General features: G+C 48.7%; 1 protein-coding gene across 2 annotated transcripts in view; it reads left to right on the top strand.

Moving 5' to 3' along the window:
* Positions 1-21,488, top strand: part of SH2D4A (SH2 domain containing 4A) — a 74,623-nt gene that overhangs the window by 9,959 nt on the left and 43,176 nt on the right. For both annotated transcript variants that reach the window (XM_067721564.1, XM_067721562.1), the window contains exons 3-4: positions 10,154-10,313; positions 11,578-11,749. In XM_067721564.1, the coding sequence (XP_067577665.1) occupies positions 10,154-10,313; positions 11,578-11,749 (332 nt within the window). The remainder of the gene's footprint in view (positions 1-10,153; positions 10,314-11,577; positions 11,750-21,488) is intronic.

Consider the following 21,488-nt stretch of genomic DNA (forward strand, 5'->3'; position numbering starts at 1 on the left):
TTTAACCTCCTTGCTAGCTTTGTGTGTGGATGATCTACCTTTACTGTATGTTTGCCTTTTTCATTTTGTAATTTTCTTGTTTCTAGTTGTGGCCTTTTTCACCTAGAGGAGTTCCTTTAACATTTGTTGTAAAACTGCTTTCATGGTGCTGAATTCTTTTAGCTCTTGCTTGTCTGTAAATCTTTTGATATCTCCATCGAATCTGAACGAGAGCTTTGCTGGGTAGAGTATTCTTGGTTGTAGGTTTTTCCCTTTCATCACTTTAAATATATTGTGCCACTCCCTTCTGACCTGCAGAAAAATCAGCTGATAGTCTTATGGGACTTCCCTTGTATGTTATTTGTTGCTTTTCCCTTGCTGCTTTTAATATTCTGTATCTTTAATTTTTGTCATTTTAATTACAGTGTGTCTTGGTATGTTCCTCTTTGGGTTCGTCCTGTGTGGGACTCTCTGTGCTTCCTGGACTTGGGTGACTATTTCCTTTCCCAGGTTAGGGAAGTTTTCAGTTATTATGTCTTCAAATATTTTCTCAGACTCTTTCCCTCTCTCTTCTCCTTCTGGGCCCCTATAATGAGAATATTAGTGCATTTGATGTTGTCCTAGAGGTCTCTTAAACTGTCCTCATTTCTTTTCATTCTTTTTTCTTTTTTCCTGTTCAGCAGCAGTGATTTCTGCTACTCTGTCTTCCAACTCACTGATCCATTCTTCTGTATCATTTAGTCTACTATTGATTCCTTCTAGTGTATTTTTCATTTCAGTTATTGTATTCTTCTCTGTTTGGTTGTTCTTTATATTTTCTAACTCTTTTGTTAAAAAATTCGAACTTCTTGCTCTGTGCATCCAGTCTCCTCCAGAGATCTTTGATCGTCTGTACGAGCACTGCCCTGAACTCTTTCTTGGGTAGATTGCCTACCTCCACTTCACTTAGTTCTTCTTCTGAGGTTTTATCTTGTTCCTTCATCTGGAACATGTTCCTATGCTGCCTCATTTTGTCTAAGTTGTTATTTGTATTTTTATGTATGTGGTAGGTTCGTTATGTTTCTTGGCCTTGGAAAAGTGACCTTCTGTAGGAGATGTCCTATGTGTCCCAGCAGCGCACTCCCAACCTGGTCGCTCAAGGTATAGGCTCTAGGGGTGCCCCCTAAGAGGACTGTGTCGGCCCTTCTGTCATAGGGGCTGAGTGTGCGGGCCATCTGGGGGGCTTGGTTGGTCCCCAGCCTGGTTGGTTTTCAGGCCCTGCCTTGTGTGGATGCTGCCGGCTGCTGTGTAGATGGATCTGGCCATGAGGTGACTGGTTGAGGAATCCTAGGGGGCCCTGGGGCTAGTGCTGGCTCATTGGTGAGTGGAATCAGGGTACCAAAGACTCCAGGGATGTTGTGCACCCACTGACAGGTGAACGTAGGTCCTGGCGCTAGTGCTGGACTGCTGGCAGGCAGAGCCAGGTCCTGGAGTCTGGCTGCAGGGCCCAGGGATCCCAGAACTCATTTCAAATCATTGGTGGTTGGGGAGCCAGTTGCTGGCACAGTTGGGTCTGGGGTCTGGGGTGTCCTGAAGCTTGTGCTGGCCTGCTAGTGGGCAGGGCCAGGTCCCAGCTGGTCCCACAGTAGGGTCTGGTGAGCTGTGGGTGGGCTGGATCTGCAGGCTGTGGGATCATAGTTTTGTTGCTTCTGGTGTCTGCCTCCTGGCCAATGAGTCTGGTCTAGAGACTAGTGCCTGCTTCCTGGAGCGAAGGGTCAGTGCCTGCCCACTGGTGTGTGGAGTTAGGTCTTGGCCCTCTGGTGGGCAGGGCCAAGTCTAGAGGTGTGTCTAGAGTCAGCTGTGGGCTCAGGAAGTCTTTAGGCAGCCTGCTTATGGGTGGGGCTATGTCCCCATCCAGTTGGTTGTTTGGCCTGAGGCATCCTAGCAGTGCTGCCTACAGGCTGTTGGGTGGGACCAGATCTTGGCGCTCACGAGCCAAGATGGCAGCCACCAATAGCAATGTTCTCGCAATAGAATGTTCCCAGATATGTCCGCCACCAGTATTTATGGGCCCAGGGTGATCCGTAGCCACCCCCACCTCTCTGGGAGACTCTGCAAGACCAACACGTAGGTCTGGCCCAGGCTCTTATCAAATTACTGCTTTTTGCCCTGGGTCCTGGTGCATGTGAGATTTTGTGTGTGCCCTTTAAGAGTGAAGTCTCTCTTTCCCCCACTCCTGTGGGGCTCCCGAAATTAAGCCCTGCTGGCCTTTAAAAGTCAAATGCTCTGGGGGTCATCTTCCTCGTGTAGGAACTCTGGGCTGGGGAGGCTGACGGGGGCTCAGCATGTTCACTCCTGTGGGAGAACCTCTGCAGTACAATTATTCTCCAGCCTATGGGTCACCCACCTGGCGTACATGTCTCGTGACTCCTTCTTTATGTCTTTAGTTGTAGAATATCTTTTCTTGAAGGTTCTGGTCTTTTTCATCGATGGTTGTTCTGCAGATAGTTGTGATGTTGGTGTGCTTGTGAGAGGGGGTGAGCTCAGGGTCTTTCTACTCCATCATCTTGGGCAAACTCCTCTTTTGATTTTTTAGTTGGGCTACTAGAAAATGTATAATGACAGGCAGAGCGCCCACTGGACAGCACTGCTCTAGACAGTAAACATGGCACCAGCCAGCACTGATTGAGCTGAAGGCATGTCAGACCCTGAACTCTGTGATTAAATATATCATCTCATTAAATAGTCACAGCCAAGCCTGGAGCTGAATTACCGTTCACCTTTTACAGGTGAGGAAAATGAGGCTGAGGGACCTTAATAACTTGCCCGGGGCAGCAGCTAGTAAGTGGCCCTGAGTCTGACTCTCCCGGAGCCAATGCTGTCAACAAACATTCCACCCATTCAGCTTACCTGGAGCTTTGTAACAGTTCCTGTTGTCTAGGTGCCCTGCTCGCGTCTGAACACGTGCTTGCATCGGCATCCTGCCGTGGAGCATTTATTCTGTAAGATTCTCTCTGGTAACACACACAAAGGAGGCTGCCTAGCAATGGACCTCTCTCCAGCTGGCAGAAGCCTCACGCAGGAGGCTGGGCTCTGGGCACCGTGTGTGGTGCCCGAGAGGCTCCACGTGTGCCCCTGAAACAGACTCGGGCTTGTGAAATTTCATTTGTGGATTCTCAGGCAAGTTCCTTTATGCAAAATCTTCCCTTTTTCATGAAATGATGATAAAGCCTTGCTTTGTGCCACCTGCCGTGTCTACTTCCTCCCCTCCCTTCCCTTCATTCCTGACCCAGCACGGTGACCTCTGCTGCTAGAGTCAGTTCTTACCTCAGTCGATTCCTCAGCTGCGTCTGACCCTGTGAGCTGCCTCTCAGAGTCTCTTGTTGGTGTCATGGTCACTTGCTGTCTCCATGACGGCTTCTTTTTTCGTCTCTGCCTGACCCTGAATACCCGTGTTCCCCAGGGGAGTCTCACTCTACACCGGTGGTTGGTAACCTTGAGGTGGGATTGAGGGGCCCATAGACTCCATGGAAAACTTATGAAAAGCTTGGACCAGGAAAATGCACACAGAGGACGTTTCGTGTAGAGTTTCCCAATGCTCACAGACTCCCTGAGGCTCAGTCACAGACTCAGAGACTAGGTTAAGGTTAGGGTCCCTGTATTCTCTCCCTGGGGCATCTCTTCTGCTCTTTATGACAGACTCTCACACCCGTATTTCAAAGCCAGACCTTTCACCTGAGCTTTGGTTTCCATGTCAGTTACCCAATGAGCATCTCCGCTCAGAAGACCCTTAGGCCCTACAAACTTGATGCAAAACCAAGTTAATCAGCATCACCACGGTTCTCCCCACCCCCAGGCCTGGTCCTGCCTCTCAATCTCCACCATGATCTGTGGCCCTGAGTCACCAAAGCCAGAAACCCGGGAGTCCCCTGGTTGCTCCTGACCTCACTGCATCCCACCTGCTCCATCCCAGGGAGGTTTTCCCCACCAACCTGCTTGTCTGTTAGTGTGTGCCAGCCAGAAGCCTTGTATTTATGTTGTTTCATTTAATCCTCGCAAGAATCCAGGGAGGTGAACGTTGCCCCCCTTATTCTTACAAATAAGGAAACAAACTTGGAGAAAGTAACTTGTGTGGGTCACCGGTGGAGTCAGGGTTTGAACTCAGGTCCAGATCTACTCCAGGTCTGTTCTGAGCCACTGGTCCCAGCCCTGTCTGTGCCCCTCACTCTGGGCTGCATAGTGTAACGGACTTGGTGTCTTATGCGTTGAGCACCGGATGCAGATGCTCACTGGCTGCCCTTCCCTTTCACCTCCATGAGCTGTGGACTCAGCGGGCCTCCCTCCTGGCTCACCTTCTCACTTGTCTGTGCCACCACCTGCTTCCCTGGACCATGGTGCCATGCACATTCTCCAACTTCCTTCCTGTCCTTTTGTCTCTATAGTAAGCATAAATATTTTTGAAGTTTTAAAGGATGGACCTGTGTTAGTAACTGCAGGATTCTTACCAGGTTAACTTCAGGAAGTGCCTGTAGGACTGGGCCTTGTCCTTCACTAAATGCACGTGAGGCTGGAGCTGTCCAGCTCTGCAGGGCCGTGAGGGCACATGCCAGTGACCCCACACCCAGCTTGCTCAGCAGGGCCCTGCACGTTCTCCATTTCCTGCCATTCCTGTTGGTGGGTTTCCTTTCTTGCTTTCAAAAGTATTTCCGTTTGGACAATGCGTCAGAGGTGGCTCGAAACACAGCTTTTACCGTCTCACAGCCGAGTTTTGAATTCTGGTTCCAGTTTCACCACCTCTGTGATCTTGGGCAAGTTACCCTCCCTAAGCCTCAATTTCCTTGTGGTCAAGCAGGGTTAGTAACAGCCTCAGTGGTGCTCTAAGTATTTCAAGGCAGGCCTGGCACGGGCATCAGTCAGAAGGGACATGACCATAGCACCCGAGTCCCGGAGGCCCCACCGGCCAGGCGTTCATTCACCCTTTGGTTTCTGGGTTGGAGGTGGGTGACCTAGAGGAGCGGCCAGAGTGGTGGGAGAGTCCTGGGATGTTGTGAGTTCAGGGAGCATATGGACACGGCAGCCTGGGGTTGGTAGGAGCCCTGCTTCCGTCAGCCCTGGTGTAGTTCATGCATGATGCGTTAGGGGCCCTGGTTCTGTTGCTCTTCTGGCTTCTGTTCTCCAAGTCCGTGGTCTTCTCTCAGTGGGGGTAGAGCATGCAATTCTCCCTCTCTCCATCCCTCTCCCTCTCGTGCGCACCTACTACTGTGCTCGTCCCTCCAAGTGGATCAGTCGGAGTGGAGACCAGATGCTGACTCTGAGGCACAGTCATAGCCCCGGGGGTCACGTTGACCTCAGTGGAGGAGGCGACCCCGCTGACACCTCCGGGCGCTGCCTCCTGCCCCCTGCGGGCCCGACACGCACTGCATGAGCGGCGTCACCCTCCCCCGTCAGAGCGGAATGGGCCTGGCCGTGGCCTTGCCAGGGACGTGCGTGACCCGTCACTGTTTTTGTGTGACATTCTACAGCACTGCCTCTTGAGTCCCTAAGAGCAAACTTGAGAGCACTGCAGCATAGAAACGTGAGTCGAAGACTGGGAAACAAACTCATAATTCAGTGGAGGCGCTGTAACAGGTCCCTCTCTCACTGTCCTCTGAGTTGAAGTCAGCAGGAGGCCCAGGACACCTGGAGAGCATTAAGTCAGGACGAGTTGCAGTGCCTGCCCTGTTAACACCCCTCATGCTTGTACCTTTACCTTAAGGAGGCACACTGGGAACTGAACGTGGTTCCGTGCAGCCAGGTTTCAACTCTAAGCAGCTGAGCTTTTCTCTCTCCTCAAAAGCACCCTCTTTCCCTGCTCTCTCCTGTCCCTGTGTCCCCATCCCCGGCCTGGTCCCTGGCGTCCATACTCCTTCCCCTCCCAGCAACCCAGTGGAAGTGTCCACGTTCCCCTGAGCTCCTGGGCTGCTCTGTCCTGCCCGCGGGCACAGCGGGTTGTGGCAGGAGCTCAGTGATGCCTGCTGAGCCCCGCCGAACCCTCTTTGCTCCTCCCCTAGTAACTTGTGCCCAGTCCTTTGTGCCCCGTGCAGCCTGCCCCGTCTGTCTGAAGTGACCATCTCTGAGGTCGGAACCTCTCCTCTCCTGGAGGCAAGGCATCCTCCCCACTCTCCTTCCAGTTATTTAGGAGTCAGAATTCCCTCTCCCTCTTTTTCCTTTTGAATCAGGACTCTCCTTCCCCTGTCTTTTCTTCTGTGTCCTGACGAAGCACATGCTTTTCCGAGGGTCTCTCCTGGGTTTCATTCTCTGGGCCAGCGGTGTCCACGATGGCATCTGTAAAGTAATCCCCACATTCACACTGTGCATCCTGACCTTACTCTAAACTTCAATTCCATGTTTCAGGTATGTGCTCAACCTTGCCATCTGGGTTTCTAGTAAAATTGAAAATAGTTTATTCTTCGTTTCCCAAAACGTTCACTACCTAACGCCTCAAACACATGTATTTTCTTGACGTCACTGTTTATCATCCCACGTTCTCAAACCTTCGGCCTCATCTTTGAGTCCTTCCTTGCCTCGGCCGCCCAGACGCCATCGCCCCATTGGAGGCCGTCTTCCCCTCGCGCAGGCCTGGCTGGCCTCACCCCTCTTCTCTCCACCCTTTGTCTCCTGCAACATCATTGTACATCCGCTGCACACCGCCTGGTCCAGGTCCTCCCTGCGTGCGGACACGCTGCAGGGCTTCCTGGTCCTGGCACCACCTGCACAGTACTGTCCTGGACTCGTTTTATAATTGAAGTCGAGGTGGTTTACAATACTGCGTTAGTTTCAGGTGTACAGCATAGGGTTTGGTTTTGGGGTTTTTTGGCAGATTAGATGTGATTATAGATTATTATAAGATATTGAGTATAATTATACATTAGGTATAATTATACAGTACAATAATTATACAGTGCTGTAGGTCCTTGTTTATTTATTTTATGTACCTGTTATGTGGTTTGTATCTGTTAATCCCATATTCCTAATTTATCCCTCTCCCCTTTAGTAACCATAAGTTTGTTTTCTATGTCTATGAGTCTGTTTCTGATATGGATTCATTTGTATTATTTTTAGATTCCACATATAAGCGATATTATATAGTATTTGTCTTTCTTTGTGTGACTTACTTCATTTAGTATAATATTCTCTAGGTCCATCCATGTTGCTGCAAATGGCAACATTTCATTCTTTTTTATGGCTGAGTAATATTCCAATGTGTGCGCGCGCGCGCGTGTGTGTGTGTGTGTGTGTATCACATCTTCTTAACCCATTCATCTGTTGATGGACACTTGGGTTGTTTCCATGTCTTGGCTATTTTAAATCATGCTGCTATGAACATTGGGGTGCATGTATCTTTCTGACTTAGAGTTTTCTCCAGATATATGCCCAGGAGTGGGATTGCTGGATCATATGGTAGCTTTATATTTAGTTTTTTAAGGAACCTCCATACTGTTCTCCATAGCAGATGCACCAATTTACATTCCCCCCAATAGTGTAAGAGGGTTCCCTTTTCTCCACACCCTCTTTAGCATTTATTATTTGTGGACTTTTTGATGATGGCCATTCTGACTGGTGTGAGTTGATAGCTCATTGTGGTTGATTTGCATTTCTCTAATAGTTAGCGAAGTTGAGAATCTTTTCATGTGCCTGTTGACCATCTGTATGTCTTCTTTAGAAAAACATCTGTTTAGGTTTTCTGCTCCTTTTTTGATTGGGTTGTTTATTTTTTTGATATTGAGTTCTATGAGCTGTCTGTATATTTTGAATATTAACCCCTTGTTGTTTGTATCATTTGCAAATATTTTCTCCCATTCCATAGGTGGTTTTTTCATTTTGTTGATGGTTTCCTTTACTGTGCAAAAGCTTATACGTTTGGTTAGGTCCCATTTGTTTATTGTTTGCTTTTATTTCTTTTGCCTTGTGAGACTGACCTAATAAAACATTGGTACAATTTATGTCAGAGGAGGTTTTGCCTATGTTCTCTTCTAGGAGTTTTATGGTGTCATGTCTTACAGGTGTGGACTCTTGCTTGGTCACTCAGACCAAGAACATGGAGCTAATGCTTTTTGAACACTTGTCATGTGACAGGCCTGTGAGTTCAGACTCATTACCTCTGTTTTATCAAAGAGGGAACTCTGGCTCAGAGAAATATTGTGATATATACATGGTCACGTAGAGTTGGTAGAAGCCCTGGGATTTTAGCACCACTTTCTGGCTTTATGCAGCACAGGGCCTACATTTAAACCCTTCAGCCTGGTGTCTGGGACCTGTGCCAGGCGGCCACCTGCTCCCCCTGCACGAGCCTCAGCCCACGGCCAGGTTGCTTCTAAAACCTCTCGGCTCTGACGGAGACCCTTGTTCCCCGTGGCCCCACGTTGATTCCCTTCTCTGATCTCGGTCATGCTGTTCCTTGTGTCCAGCACCAAACCCACCCCTATTCTCTGTCCAGATGCCATATCCATCCTCCCAAACTGAACACAAAGAACTTCTTATTTCTTCCCTGTCCTTCTGAAGCATCCTCCGTCCTCTGAATCCTCAATGGACTTAAATCTCTCGTGGTTACGGTGTATGTCCCCGGCCCTCCACACATCCCGCAGCACTTCAACACCCCTCCCCAGTTACTGCGAACTTCTCTAAGTAACTAGTTGGTCAGCACCTGCCTCCCCCAGCTAGAAGGAGGGACTGGTCTGTCTTGTTTGTAAGTGTTCACGCGTGTCTACCTCAGGGCCTGGCACATAGCAGATATGCAGTGAAGTTCATTAAGTCAGTGACCTACCACCCTACTCTTTCTCTCCCAGGCTCTGGGTGACCTGCAGGAGGATGTTTCACCCCACATCTCCACAGCACCCAGCTCTGCATCCTGCCAGCGTTAGGAACACAGTAGGATTTTGTGGAAGGAGCTACACAGAGGCCCTGCTAGCCCCCCTATCTTGGTACGAAGCAGAGGGCACCAGGCCGACACTCACTTTACGGGAATGGTTCCCCCTCCCTGGGTTCAGGGAGCTGTGTGGGCCCCCTGGAGGACCCCAGTGTCTTCAGAGCAGAGACCCCTGTCAGGGCCGCTAAATCTGACACATCCTATCTAATTCCCTTTCTTCCTGCCCCAAAACCTCTGCCTCTTTACCTTCACTCTACTTCCTGTGGCATGGCCACGGCCCGGCCTGCATGCCAGCTGCTGCCCATGTCACACACTCAGCACCACTGGCTAGTGTGGGTCCTCAGGCCCAGGCATCTTGACCAGCCGTGGACCATGATAGCCCTGGTGAGTCCCCTCTGGGGCCTTCAGGTTTAGGACTGCCCACCCCCTCTCCTGGGAATGGTCCACCGTCCCAGGTTTCAGGGAACATGACCTGTGTGGCCGCATCTGAGGAGCAGGAACTAGAGAGAATGTAACACAACCCCTGCTGGGAGCAGGCGCAAGTTCGGTAATTCAAGTAGCTTCCCCGCGTCTCACACTGCGGGCGCGTCATCTCTCGTGGGCTGGCCCGAGTCTCTGAGCTGGCACGTCCGTCTGTCAACAGCACAGAGGGACGGTGGCGCCAGCCTCTCCCGTGAGTCCGTCACGTGTCGTGTGTCAGACACCTGGGGACCTGCCTGCACGGCTGTCACCGCCTCCCCACAGCCATCCTCCTGAGTAGATGTTAGCATTCCCATTTTGCAGATAAGAAAATTGAGGCTTAGGGAGATCCCATTTTGCAGATAAGAAAATTGAGGCTTAGGGAGATTAAATAATTTGTCCAAGCCACACAGCTAAGTGGCAGGGCTAGGATTTAGACTAAAGCTGGTCTGACTCTCAAGTGCTGCCTTGTACTCAGCAATGAAACCTAGAAATGTAGTGGACACCCCAAGCCCTGGAGCAGCCGGGTTGCAGGGAGATTCTTAGGCTGTAGATGTTCTGGTGCCTGATGCTGCTTTGTTACCCTAAACATACTGCAGACAATGCCTGCTTTCTTCCCATCTTGCATCTTCACTTAGAAAAGGGGCATCACATTCATCATATTTTCAAACAAACGTACTGCAGCCCACTGCCGCCGCCCTGGGAATGCTGCTCATTCTGAGCAGGTTGGACGGGCTTTGCCTCATCTGATTTTCAGATACTTTAATGATGGAAAACATCCTAACCCATGGCTAAAGACACTTGTTCATCCAAATTCTGTTTTGCCTGCAGACAACGGCAAATCGGTTCATTGGAAACTGGGAGCCGACGAGGAAGTCTGGGTGTGGGTGATGGGTGAGCACCACCTCGATAAACCCTACGACACGCTCTGTGATGAGATCCGTGCCCAGAGGGCACGGCTGAAGTCGGGGCAGGAGGTGCGGGAGCTCAGGTATGAACCTGCAGGCCCGTGGGGGACTGGCCAGGCACCACACAACGGGGCTGCGAGGCCTCTCGCTCTCAGACCCTGTGGGGGGCCTGGTGGGACTTGAGGGCACATGGTGACTCCCAGTTTCTGGAAATTTCCTTCAGACTTCTGGCGACTCCCTTCATTTTCACAGCGCCACCATGTCGGCCGTTTCGCTTTCCTGCTGGGGTATGGAGGTGGTCCCCCGGTGACCCTGGGCTTCCCTAGCCTCGCGCTGGAACAGTGCAGCTGTGGGAGGGGTGAGGCGCGGGGACCCCTCGGGCTTCAGGCTCCGGGGGTCCCGGAGGAAGTGGGCCCGAGGGTGCTTGTCTGTGCTGGGTGCTGGGAGCTTGCAGTTCAGGAGGAGAAACAGGCAGACACACAGGCTGTGGTGTGCGCTGAGACTAAGGTCAGGCAGAGGGTTCCCCGAGCCCATCGTCCTGATCCACGGTGGTGAACCTTGAAAGGTAAGTAGTTTTCCAGCTACAGAAGGTCAGGCAGGACAATGCAGGCAGAGGGGTCATCAAGACCGCTCGATGGGGCATGTATGGCGCTTTGGGTGATGGTGAGTCCTTCCGCCTGTTTGGGGTGCACAGGGGTGAGGGGGGCCGTGCTCTGAAGTGCCTGGAAGGCCAGGTTTAGGAGTTTGGACCTTATTCTGTGACAGTGAGGAGGTGGTGAATGAGGAAGCGACATAATCAACTGCAGAGACAGGAAGGTAGCTTGGGTGGGAGCAGTGAGGCAGGGGATGGGTCCCCTGGGCTGGGTGCCAGGGTGGCCTCTGCGAAGTGTTGGCAGCCCCGTGCAAGCGGGGAACTAGGAACAGACACGTGGGCCTCTCTTCCGTGCCGCGGTCCTGTGACTTCACAGCCGTAAGTGGGCACACGGAGAGAAAGGGACTCTTTGCTGCTGATGACACAAAGGCCGTGTGCCCTGGCTGTTTAGCTTCCGAGCCAGGAGCCGGGCAGACCCGGGTTTCAGTCCTGGCTGCTGCGTGGCCTCGGATGAGCGATACCATTATTTTGAGCCTCTTACAGCAAAGCAAGGATAACAGCGCCTTCCTCGCAGGGTTGTTATGAGGATTAAGTTAATGTCTTTAAATACCTAGCAAAGGGCTCAGCCTACCATCAGCGCTCAGTAAATGGTACCCATTACTGGTTTCCATGTAATTTGAATGCAGACCTCTACTTTGGGAAAGCTGTCTTTGTTAAAGACTGTTTTTGATAATTCCACATTTGTTTCTCTTCAGAAAAACTCAGTCCAGAGAATTCACCAGCAGCTTGAAACCAAAGTCACACTCCTCCGATGTGCGGGCACCAGGTGACCGGGAGCCTCGGAGCGTGTGTGAGAAGGCGGCAGAAGAGGGGGGACACGGGCGTGGCCGTGGGCCAGCTTCACCCCTAGAAGAGCAGAAAACGCCTGTGAGTCTTTCCTGCCTGTAAATGTGCGGAATTTCATGACGGGGGAGATGGAGGTATTGGGGTCACTGAGCGTCAGGATCCTAAACTGGCTTTTCTGGGACAAATCCCTCCCAGCTTGAAGGCCCTGCTGTTACTCCTTGTTGGGAGATTTGGGGGTTTGGCTCACCTGCCTTTTCACAAACAGTATAAGGCACCCTTTTCCATGGGAGAAGGTGTGAGGAAAGAACTCTAGATATAAAACTGCATTTTAAGACATTTCCGGGGTTATTTTTCTGTGTTATGTGCCTTCTTTAATGGCTCGGCAGACTCTTGAAGGGCCAGATGGTGGACCATGGAGCTCCTGGGCCCTGCGGCCTCTGTCGCAGGTGTGCACAGGTTGTGGCCACTTTACTCACCAGGATGGTTGGGGCCGGGTCTGGTGCTCGGGCTGCAGTTTGCTGGGCCTGCCTGTAACACGGGCACCTCCGGGACCTAGATATGTCCTAATGGGTCCCCCCTTTTGTTGAGGACAAAGCATCAGTGTCTCTTGGCTTCGTAGGTTCTGCCTGGGATTGTGGAACAGCTGTTGCCTCAACACAACAGCATTCTATACTCAGAACTAGGATGATTCTCTTAGGTCAGGTGGTTTAAAAAGCTCAAACGTAATTTGCGGCTTGGATTATGGTTTGGAAGAATAATGAAACTATATGGTGAAGTATTTCTTCTGCCAGTGATTTAATTACCCTGAGAACTAACGGGATTTGCAGCTGTGTGGCTTCCATTAGGTCTCTGGCTCTATGACGCTGTGTGTGCTCTCTACCTCTTGGAGGCTGTTAAGTGGGAGGTGTATTGAGGAGAAGATCCCAAGATTGATTGATTTACTCATGCAATGAACAAGTACCCATTATGTGCTAGGCTTGAGATGACAATTCAGGAGTGAAAATAGAATCACTGCTGTCATGAATTTCGTAGTTGGGAAAGCAGGGAAAGACTTCACATAAAATCTCATTTCAAACGATGGCTGTGCTCCAGGACTGGGGTATGTTTCTGTGCCTCTCTCACCCCAGGGCGTGAGCACTACCGCGGCGTGCATAATGGCTTTGCCGGGGACTCAGAGCTGGAGGTGACCACAGAGGCTGCCTGGGGCTGGAGGTTCCAGCAAAGGGACAGTTGGGCAGGGCTGTGTGGCTGGAATGCAGAGGGAATGACAGAGTGAGGGGCTGGGCAAGGCCAGACAGGACAGGGTCTTGGGGGCAACTTACGTGTTCTGACCCTTTGTGCAGGAACAGCTGGAAATTGTCAGTGATTTTTGAGCAAGGGGCTGACCTAAGCAGATTCATATTTTGAAAGGAACTGACCGGGCATCCCAGTGGGCAGGGGAGTGAGGTTTCTAGCACAGCCCATGTTTCCAAGGTTGGATGCCTGCGGGTGTGGGTGTGTCATCAGCATAAACAGGAACGAACTGCTGGAGCAGTTGCTGGTTTTAAAGAAGATGAGTCTGGATTAGAAACATCAGGGACTTCTCATGCTCCTCCAGGTGGAGATGTAAGTTGATTTTATACAAAAGAATAAAACACACACAATTTGACTTAGTGTCCACAGAGCTCTTCCTCATGGATTGAGTTCATTTTACAACACAATTCAAGTATGATTTCTTTTGTACAGATGAACAAACTAATGCCCAAAGAGAGATTGATTTGCCCCCCATATCTCAGAAAGTCCTCATTTTTGTATATCTACTTGAACTTCCACTCCCATCGTAACTTTGATGTACTTAAAACAGATTGTCTTCTCCAGATCTGCTCCTTGGACAAGAACTCTAGTGAGAAACCAAGGCAGGAGCTTTGGAAGTCACCCGGTGCATGTTTCCAAATGCAATCCAGGCTTGCGCTGTGAAGATTTCCGTGTTTCGGCCATAATTTAACCGTAGTATCTAGAACGATATTGTCACGTCTTTAAAATTGCATTGCCTACACAAGGCCTAAAGTTTATTATAAAAGGAAAAATCATCAAGCCATTTTTATTGATGTTAGTGATCATAATGCTTATCTGAATAACCATGGGAGGATTTAAAGAGCCATCAGTTTTCCAGAATTATAAAAAGTATTCAAGGAAAATCAGCTATAGATTTACTAAAATAAAATGGTCTTGTTGGACTTGTAATGAATTTCCACGTGACAGATCATCACCAGAAAATGTGCCCCATATGCTCAGAAAGTTCTCCAGACCTGAATCTGAAAGCACTCCTTACTAGTCTGATCTAAAATCTCTGAAGGGTTATGAAGAAGAGATAAAAGTTAAATTCAACCCAAATGTTGATGTGCCTTCAGCACCGTGGAAGCTCTTGTGTAAGAGTCAGTCACTCATAGGAGGTGGTGCTTCTTAGTTAATGATTTAACTGGGGTATAAGAGTGGACTGGGTTTCTGCATTTGTATCAGCCAGTGTCTTTTCAGCTCTGCTCTGATTATCTTGTGAATGGAGGAGAACATGTAGTCAGGGACCCCTTTGGGCCTGTGTAGGACTTGGGGGCCAATCCCACAGTTAATTCCTTCATTATCCTCCCTCTTTACCCACTAATATTTTGAATAAGATGAAATCAGCTTAAAAGAATGCCAAAGCCAGCTTCAAGAGGAGAAAACAGCACATCCTAAGAGCATAGCCAGGAGCCTGGGATATTCTTTGGTGAAAAGGCAGATTTGCTTTCATGTGGGTAACTGGGGTGATCACAGCGAGGGGGAGGAATTTGACACTTCACGTGCATGCATCCCTGGACAGTTGCCAAATGACTTAGATGCACTGTCTCACTCCATCCTCACAGCAGCTGTCGGAGACGTGAAACAGGGTCTGTTCTCCGAGGGGAGGAAGAGAGCAGTGGCTTGTGCAGAGCCTGTGTTAGAGGCAGAGCTGGGCCATCTCGTCTGCCCCGGGGAAGCTATCATGGCTGCATCGTCACCATCACACTGCTGGCAAGAGAGGTTTTGCTTTTGTGCCCCCAAAGCAGGAGTGCTTTAGACCCAGATGTTGTTGGCTTTCAAATTAAACAGTAGACTTTTTTCTGTAAGAAAACACGGAGAAAGAGAAAGAGGAGAGTGGAGAAACAGACGCAATGAGATCTAACTGCCTGGACACCTGCCAGAGCGGATCCACGGCAGTGTCCCCAGAGCTCGCAGTGTGGCCCTGCTGCTGCCTCGGCCAGATTCTCAGAGTTGCGTTTGCGCTGCGCGTGGCAGCACTGAGTCTGTGAGGCAGGGTTTCTCACGTGGGCGAGCGGACAAACCTCAGAACCTTTTAGAGCCTCTGTCTTCTCACCTGTAAAAACTGGGAATTAAAAATACCTGCCTTGTTTTATCTCATGGTTTATTTTGTAAAAATTACATGACATAATATATTTGGAAACTCTTGGAAAACTGCAAATCCCACTACAACTCCAAGGGGTTATTTTAACCAGAAACACGGGAAGCCTTGCCTGGTCTGCGTGACAGTGTCCTACACCTGGCCTGCCCTGCGTGCACCCTGCACGGTGAGGCCGACTGAGGTGAATCGGTCCTTCTGTGAGCTAAGGCTTGTCAGGGGCTCCATACGTGTAGTGATAGATGTTACGGGGCCATAAGGGAGGCACCCGACTGGGTCTTGGTGTCTCAGGACTTGGGAGGAAGAAGGGACACCCCCTGGAAAGCACTGCACCCAGTGAGGCAGGACAGAGTCAAGTTCCTGGTGGGGAGGGCGGGGCTGGCCAGGGAGGGCGGAGCTGGCCGGGGGAAGCCTGGGGGCCAGCAGGGTGTCAGAGTGAAAGCATCTTGAGTGGGTCCAGGGAGGGAGCGGCCTGACCCAGGCCTGACCCTGACCCAGGAGGGGCTTGGCTGGGACGCGGGGAAGGCACTTTGGGAGGGTGTCTAGAGGCTGTATCATGGGGGAGGAATCAGGCTCGTCCTGTTTAGTTTTGTGTTGCTGCTGTAGCAAATTACTATGAACTTAATACCCGTTTGTTATCTCACAGCCCCCAGGTCAGAAATCTGACATGGCTTGGCTGGGTCTTCCGTTCTCACGAGGCAGGAATCGAGGTGTTGGCTGAGAAGGGATCTTATCTGGAAGCTTTGGGAAAGAATTGCTTCCACGCTTATTCAGGTCGTTGGCGAATGAGCCACGGCAAGCCCTGTCAGCCTGGGGACAGTCCCGGGGCTGCCTGCCTGCCTCCTCGTGCCGCCAGTGTGGCCCCTCCCGCAAAGGCAGGTGGAGTCTCTCTCCTGCTTGGAATTTAGAGAGATGCTAAGATTCTAGACTTGACCTTCTGCTGCATCTCTCGGACTCCTGCTGGAGAAAGTTCTCTGCTTTTAAGGGCTCATGTGATTAGTTGAGGCCATTAGAACAATCCAGGAAAGTCTCCCTATTTTAAGGTCTGTAGCTTATAATGAATACCTGCAAACTTCCTGTGTCACATAACACAGACACAAGTTCCAGGGGATGAGGGTGTAGACATTTGGGGGCTACTCTACCTGCCACACCCTCTAGGCGGTGGACTCAGTACCACTGGCCTAACCTCCCTTATCCAAACCCCTGGGCCAGATGTGTTTCAGATTTCAGATTTTTTCAGATTTTATAGAAGAAGTGCTGTGTATATACTGTATAATATATAGTGTCCCCGGCAGGGTTTGGTTACACTTTGCAATCAGTTACTGTAAATACTGTAAATGATCTCATGTTAGTCCAAGTCAGGTTTTCCCCTCAATATGAGTTATGTACGTTCAGAGCTTGTTGGATTTCAGAATCGTTAATAAGGGATTGTGGACTTATGGTAGGTTTTTGCTCTGTGTTAACATAATGAGAGCAAGCATGGTAAACGTAGTCAGAAGAACTGGGCTTTCATTCTCTGTGTCTGCAGGATTTCGTTTTTTCTTATCTATAAAATGAGAGGCTTTTAAAAGGTATGTAGACACAAAGCATAAGACCTCTTACGCACCTACACCTGGGCAGACATCACTAATGGATCGCAGCTCTCCTTCCCCCGACCCAGGGCACATGCGCCCTCGCGTCCTGTCCACAGATGTCTCATGCTCAGCCCTGGGAGTGAGCGCTAGAGATGGAATCTATTTGCTGAGATGACTCCTCCTAGCCTTCCAGCTATAAATGCCGGTGATCCTAAACAACACCCATGCCTGTGTGGCCTGAAGGCGAATATTTTCTCATGTCTTTATGGCTGTTAAGGAGGGTTTCCATGCAGTTTCACTGGAAAAATCACATCACCAGGGCTGGACTTTCATATCCAAGCAGGAATTAGGCAGGGGTGTGAGGTCCAAGCCCAGCAGTACAGGGCTGAGGTTAACCCAGCCCCATTTCTGGAAATAAAGTGCATATTACGTCCTCCTTAGTCAATTGGCTAGCCTATCCTCAGCTTTTCACCACAGCCCTCCAGCCCCAGATTGTAAACTATACCTCTTGACTCACCTGGGTCTACTTAATCTTCTCACATATAAAAAATTGTAGAGCCCTGTACCCTTCCCTCCATGGAACCAGAACAGTAAACAGCCCAATCTTTAGGTTTGCATTTGGATTATTTTATACCAATGTAACAGTGATTTGTTTTATACCTTCATTGGCAGATGGCTTCATCCAAGGAGATCTTTTCTAGAACAGTGAAAGATTTGTCCCAATTCTAAGGCTAGAGAATTTCTGCTTAACCCTTAGATCCACAAGAAGCAAACCTGGGGGATTTGAGAAGAGTTATTTGATGCCTGCCTCAGGGTTTGGAAAACTTGGGGTCCAGTCTCAGCATCTTTTTACACACTGAGGATAATCTTTACAAAATACTTCTTATATATTTATGTTAACTTAAAATGTTCATTTTAACAAATGGGTAACCAAAAGTAAGACTGCCCAGTTAAGTACCAGATACCTTGAAACAGTGCAGCTGACATAGAATACCTCTAGTCTGGGAATGGAGGTTTCCATCCTTAGAAGCAGCTCTGTGACCTGCGGGCCCCATCCTACAGGAATCAGTTCCTTCTATAGAATAGGGATTAAATTAGCAACATTGTTTCTTTACAAAGGAAGCTGAAAAAAATTTATGAGGTTGCTTGCCTAATATCATCTGATGGAGACAGCAAGAATTGCCCCTGAAGTCCTTCAGTTATGAGATGCTATTCTTACCATGAGCCCAGGCTTGGTCCTTTTCATTTTTCAGTTGAGGAGGTAGAGGCAGAGGGAGGCTGAGTGGCTGGTGCAATCTGAGGAGACAGAAATGATCCCTAGATTAGAGCTGCCTGCATGGCTTCTTTTCTGGAAGCTGTTGCCCTCTACAAAATGCCTGCCCTTTCCTTGTTTTTGGCAGCAGTGGCAGCACTTGGGAAACTCAGAAATGATGTTCTGCTTGATATCTAGTGAGAGTGTTCTGGTTCTCAGTGGATCACAGCAAACATTCAGTGTTGCTGGGAGCCTGTCCCTGAATGGGAGGTGATGGTAAATATGAGAATTTAGCTGTCACCCAGCCATGTTCTGAGACATGCAGGTTGGGAAGCAGAGGCCATTCCCAGGCAGAGACAAGTCTGATGAGCAGTTAGTAAGAGCCAGAGAAGAGGACAGATGAGGCACTGTGTGAGTAGGCGCCCCTCCCTGGGGGATTCTGGGTAAGAACTAGGAGTACTCCTCTGCTGAGCAGAGATCCTTAGGGACCCTTGGCGTGGACAGCCCTCCCAAAGCAGTCAGTGTTTAACCCCTTCCCGCATGAGAATTTGGGAGGGAAAAGAACAGGTTTGAGGGTAGTGGGTGGGATGCTAATTAAAAGATAAGCCCTTGGGCTTCCCTGGTGGCGCAGTGGTTGAGAGTCCGCCTGCCGATGCAGGGGACACGGGTTCGTGCCCCGGTCCGGGAAGCTCCCACATGCCGCGGAGCGGCTGGTCCCGTGAGCCATGGCCGCTGAGCCTGCACATCCGGAGCCTGTGCTCCGCAACGGGAGAGGCCACAACAGTGAGAGGGCCGCGTACCAAAAAAAAAAAAAAAAAAAAAAGAGATAAGCCCTTGTGTGTCTCTGTGTCAGGTGATTTGTGGGCTGGGGACTTATTCATCAGTAGACTGACTGTCCTTGCCCCAAAGGGGACCCTGGATAAAACTATCTGCTCACTTTTAGATTTTTATTTCCCGAGAATTACTTGTTTTTAACAGAAATGGCCTTCAAAGTGGACCACATTGCAAACCAGGAGATTAAAAAAAAATTAGAACACAAACATTTGGAATTCAAAGCGTTCAAAAAACCCCAAAAAGGACCTTGAAGCTAGCAGATGAAAAACCCTTGAGCAAGAGTCTTCCCCGTCATACATAGTACCTTCTTTAACCAAATGGAGCCAGAGATGAGACCTCTCACCTCTCCACCTCTACTATGCACGCGCACGCGCGCGCACACACACACACACACACACACACACACACACACACACCTCCCACACTGCCCCAAGGCTCTGGCACCTGCTTTTACATCTGTCATTTCACTATAACAACTGATAACAAAACATGCCACTAAAATGTGCATTTTAATCGTAAAGTTGACATTGAAACTGTGGTAGTGTTCAGTTGTGTTTTTAGGTGTTATTCTAACTCATAGCGTTATGTTCCCTTCAGTAGAGAACAGTGAAGGGGCACCTGGGAAATGATTTTCAGACACAATGGAAGGCTTCCTAGGTTTTCCTTCTTCCTTACCTCCTTCATCCCTTCCAGACTGAAGTTGTTAAGCTTGCTGTCTACTCAGAAGCCAGCAGTTCTCTAAAACTGGATTTTGATGGTTTGCCTTCATAAAGGAGAGATTCAAAAGCAAGGTACTGAGATCAGACCACTTGAAGAGAATGGAAAAGAATATGCTTGATTGCTACTTTTGGACCCTTATTCATCTCGAGGTGCTTCTACATAGCAACCAAAGTTTGGGGTTCTATGTGGCACCGGCTTTCTATTAAGAGTGAAAAGTAGTATTAGAGCACAGCTCCTTAGGTGACTTAACCTAGGGGAGTAGGCGGGTGGAGAACCCTCCCCCACCGAGGGGTAGACGCCCTGTGCCAGGGCCTGGTGGAGCCATCGCGGGACGGCTGGCTCTTGTCTGCAGACAGACATTTTGCCAGTCCCTCAGAGGGAGTAGGGGTCACGCTAATAATGAGGACACCACTGCAAACAGAAGGGGAAATGTATTCTTGAAATGCAAGTGGAATTTTGAGGGTTGAGTTGAATGTGAAGAAAAAAAGAGAGATAATCCCAAACCAGTAACCGTTTGTCTCTTGATGTATATTCCCTCCTAGTATACATGAAGGAAGCATTTCAGTATTATTTTTGTGAGAGATGAAACTATTGCGTATACCAGGTAAAAACAGACGAGGAATTAACCGTGCTCATTTTATTAATTCAAGAGAAGAGCCACAATCAGAGAGTTACACAATTACCCCAGTAGTGTTTGTATAACTGTAATAGAATTTCATGGTAGTTTGTAGAATAAAATTTTACATAAGATAGAATCACAGAATCGTAAGCCCATAAAAGCCTTTTAAGCTGTTGGAGTTTTAAAAGTAGTATGTTATATTAAAAGCTTCATATAAAGTGAATTACAAAAGAGAAAAACAGTTCTGGTGTTGAGAGTTGTACATTACAAAGTTGGTAACACAACTTCATTTTGTGTGATGCACGTGATGTTGGCGATGATTCATTTATCCCTCACTGGAGTAGCATGCTGGGAAGAAAAATATGGAACCCTGTGGGGCCTAGCTGACCTTTCTGGGGCTCAGTTTCCTGGTCTGAAAAATGGAGGTTACAGTAGCTACAAATCACTGGGTTGAATGTGAGTAAAATATTATATATGTAAATACTATTTTCTATTATTTATTGTTAGGCTCCTATTTTATGTTACGTCAAGACTTCCCAAATCAACCATGTTTTTAAGACTCTTTGACTACTGTCCTAACAACCCTTTGTTGCTATCCTTATACCTTATATTTATATATATTACAGCTGTATAAATATAATAAATATATAAATATTTATATATTTATAATATCCTTAAACTTTACATTTAACGATTACTTTATTCCTCTTGCTGTCTTCCTTTTCTCCTTCATGGATCACATTCTCCCTGGTGAAATTGTAAGAGCGGCCTCTGAAACTCTTTCATATCTGAAACACTTTGCCCTAACAACCCTTATTAGTTCTGATTATTACATTTCCTGAGGATGTTACTGCCCAGTTCTGCTGTTTGCACGTCGTTTGGAGGAGTCGTGGGTGAGCTGCGACACCGGTGGACAGACCTTCATGCAGCATGACAGTTCCATGCTCTGCTCTGCCCAGAATAAACTCAGGCACTAAAGACTAATGCATTATTTAAAGAGGTGCCATAAAGTTGCACATCATACTAGAGTCCACTGTATTTTCAAGCCGGACTCTCCAGTAGTCTTTGTGCATAGATTTTGCTAGGAACAATGTTAGAGAAATGGGGAAAAGATTCCCTAAGTTCTCCGTTGTCCTAGTTCATGTTTCAGTAAAATCTCTCCACAGGGACCAACGACATACCTTCAGCAGTAAAACTCAATGTCCCTTTTTCATCCTGTTAGTCTAGTTGGCCTTAGGAAAACATCTCCACTTTCTCTATATTATTATTCTTTGTCACTTTATCAAAGCATGGTTTCATTATTCTGCCTCTCTCACTATTTTAAAAAGAAAAAAAAAACAATGCTAAACCCCAGTATGCTTAAAAGCTTACTATTATAGTCATCACTGGGAAATTCCCTTTTCACTTAA

This window comes from Pseudorca crassidens, chromosome 21 (genome assembly GCF_039906515.1).
Source record: "Pseudorca crassidens isolate mPseCra1 chromosome 21, mPseCra1.hap1, whole genome shotgun sequence".
Classification (NCBI taxonomy): Eukaryota; Metazoa; Chordata; class Mammalia; order Artiodactyla; family Delphinidae; genus Pseudorca; species Pseudorca crassidens.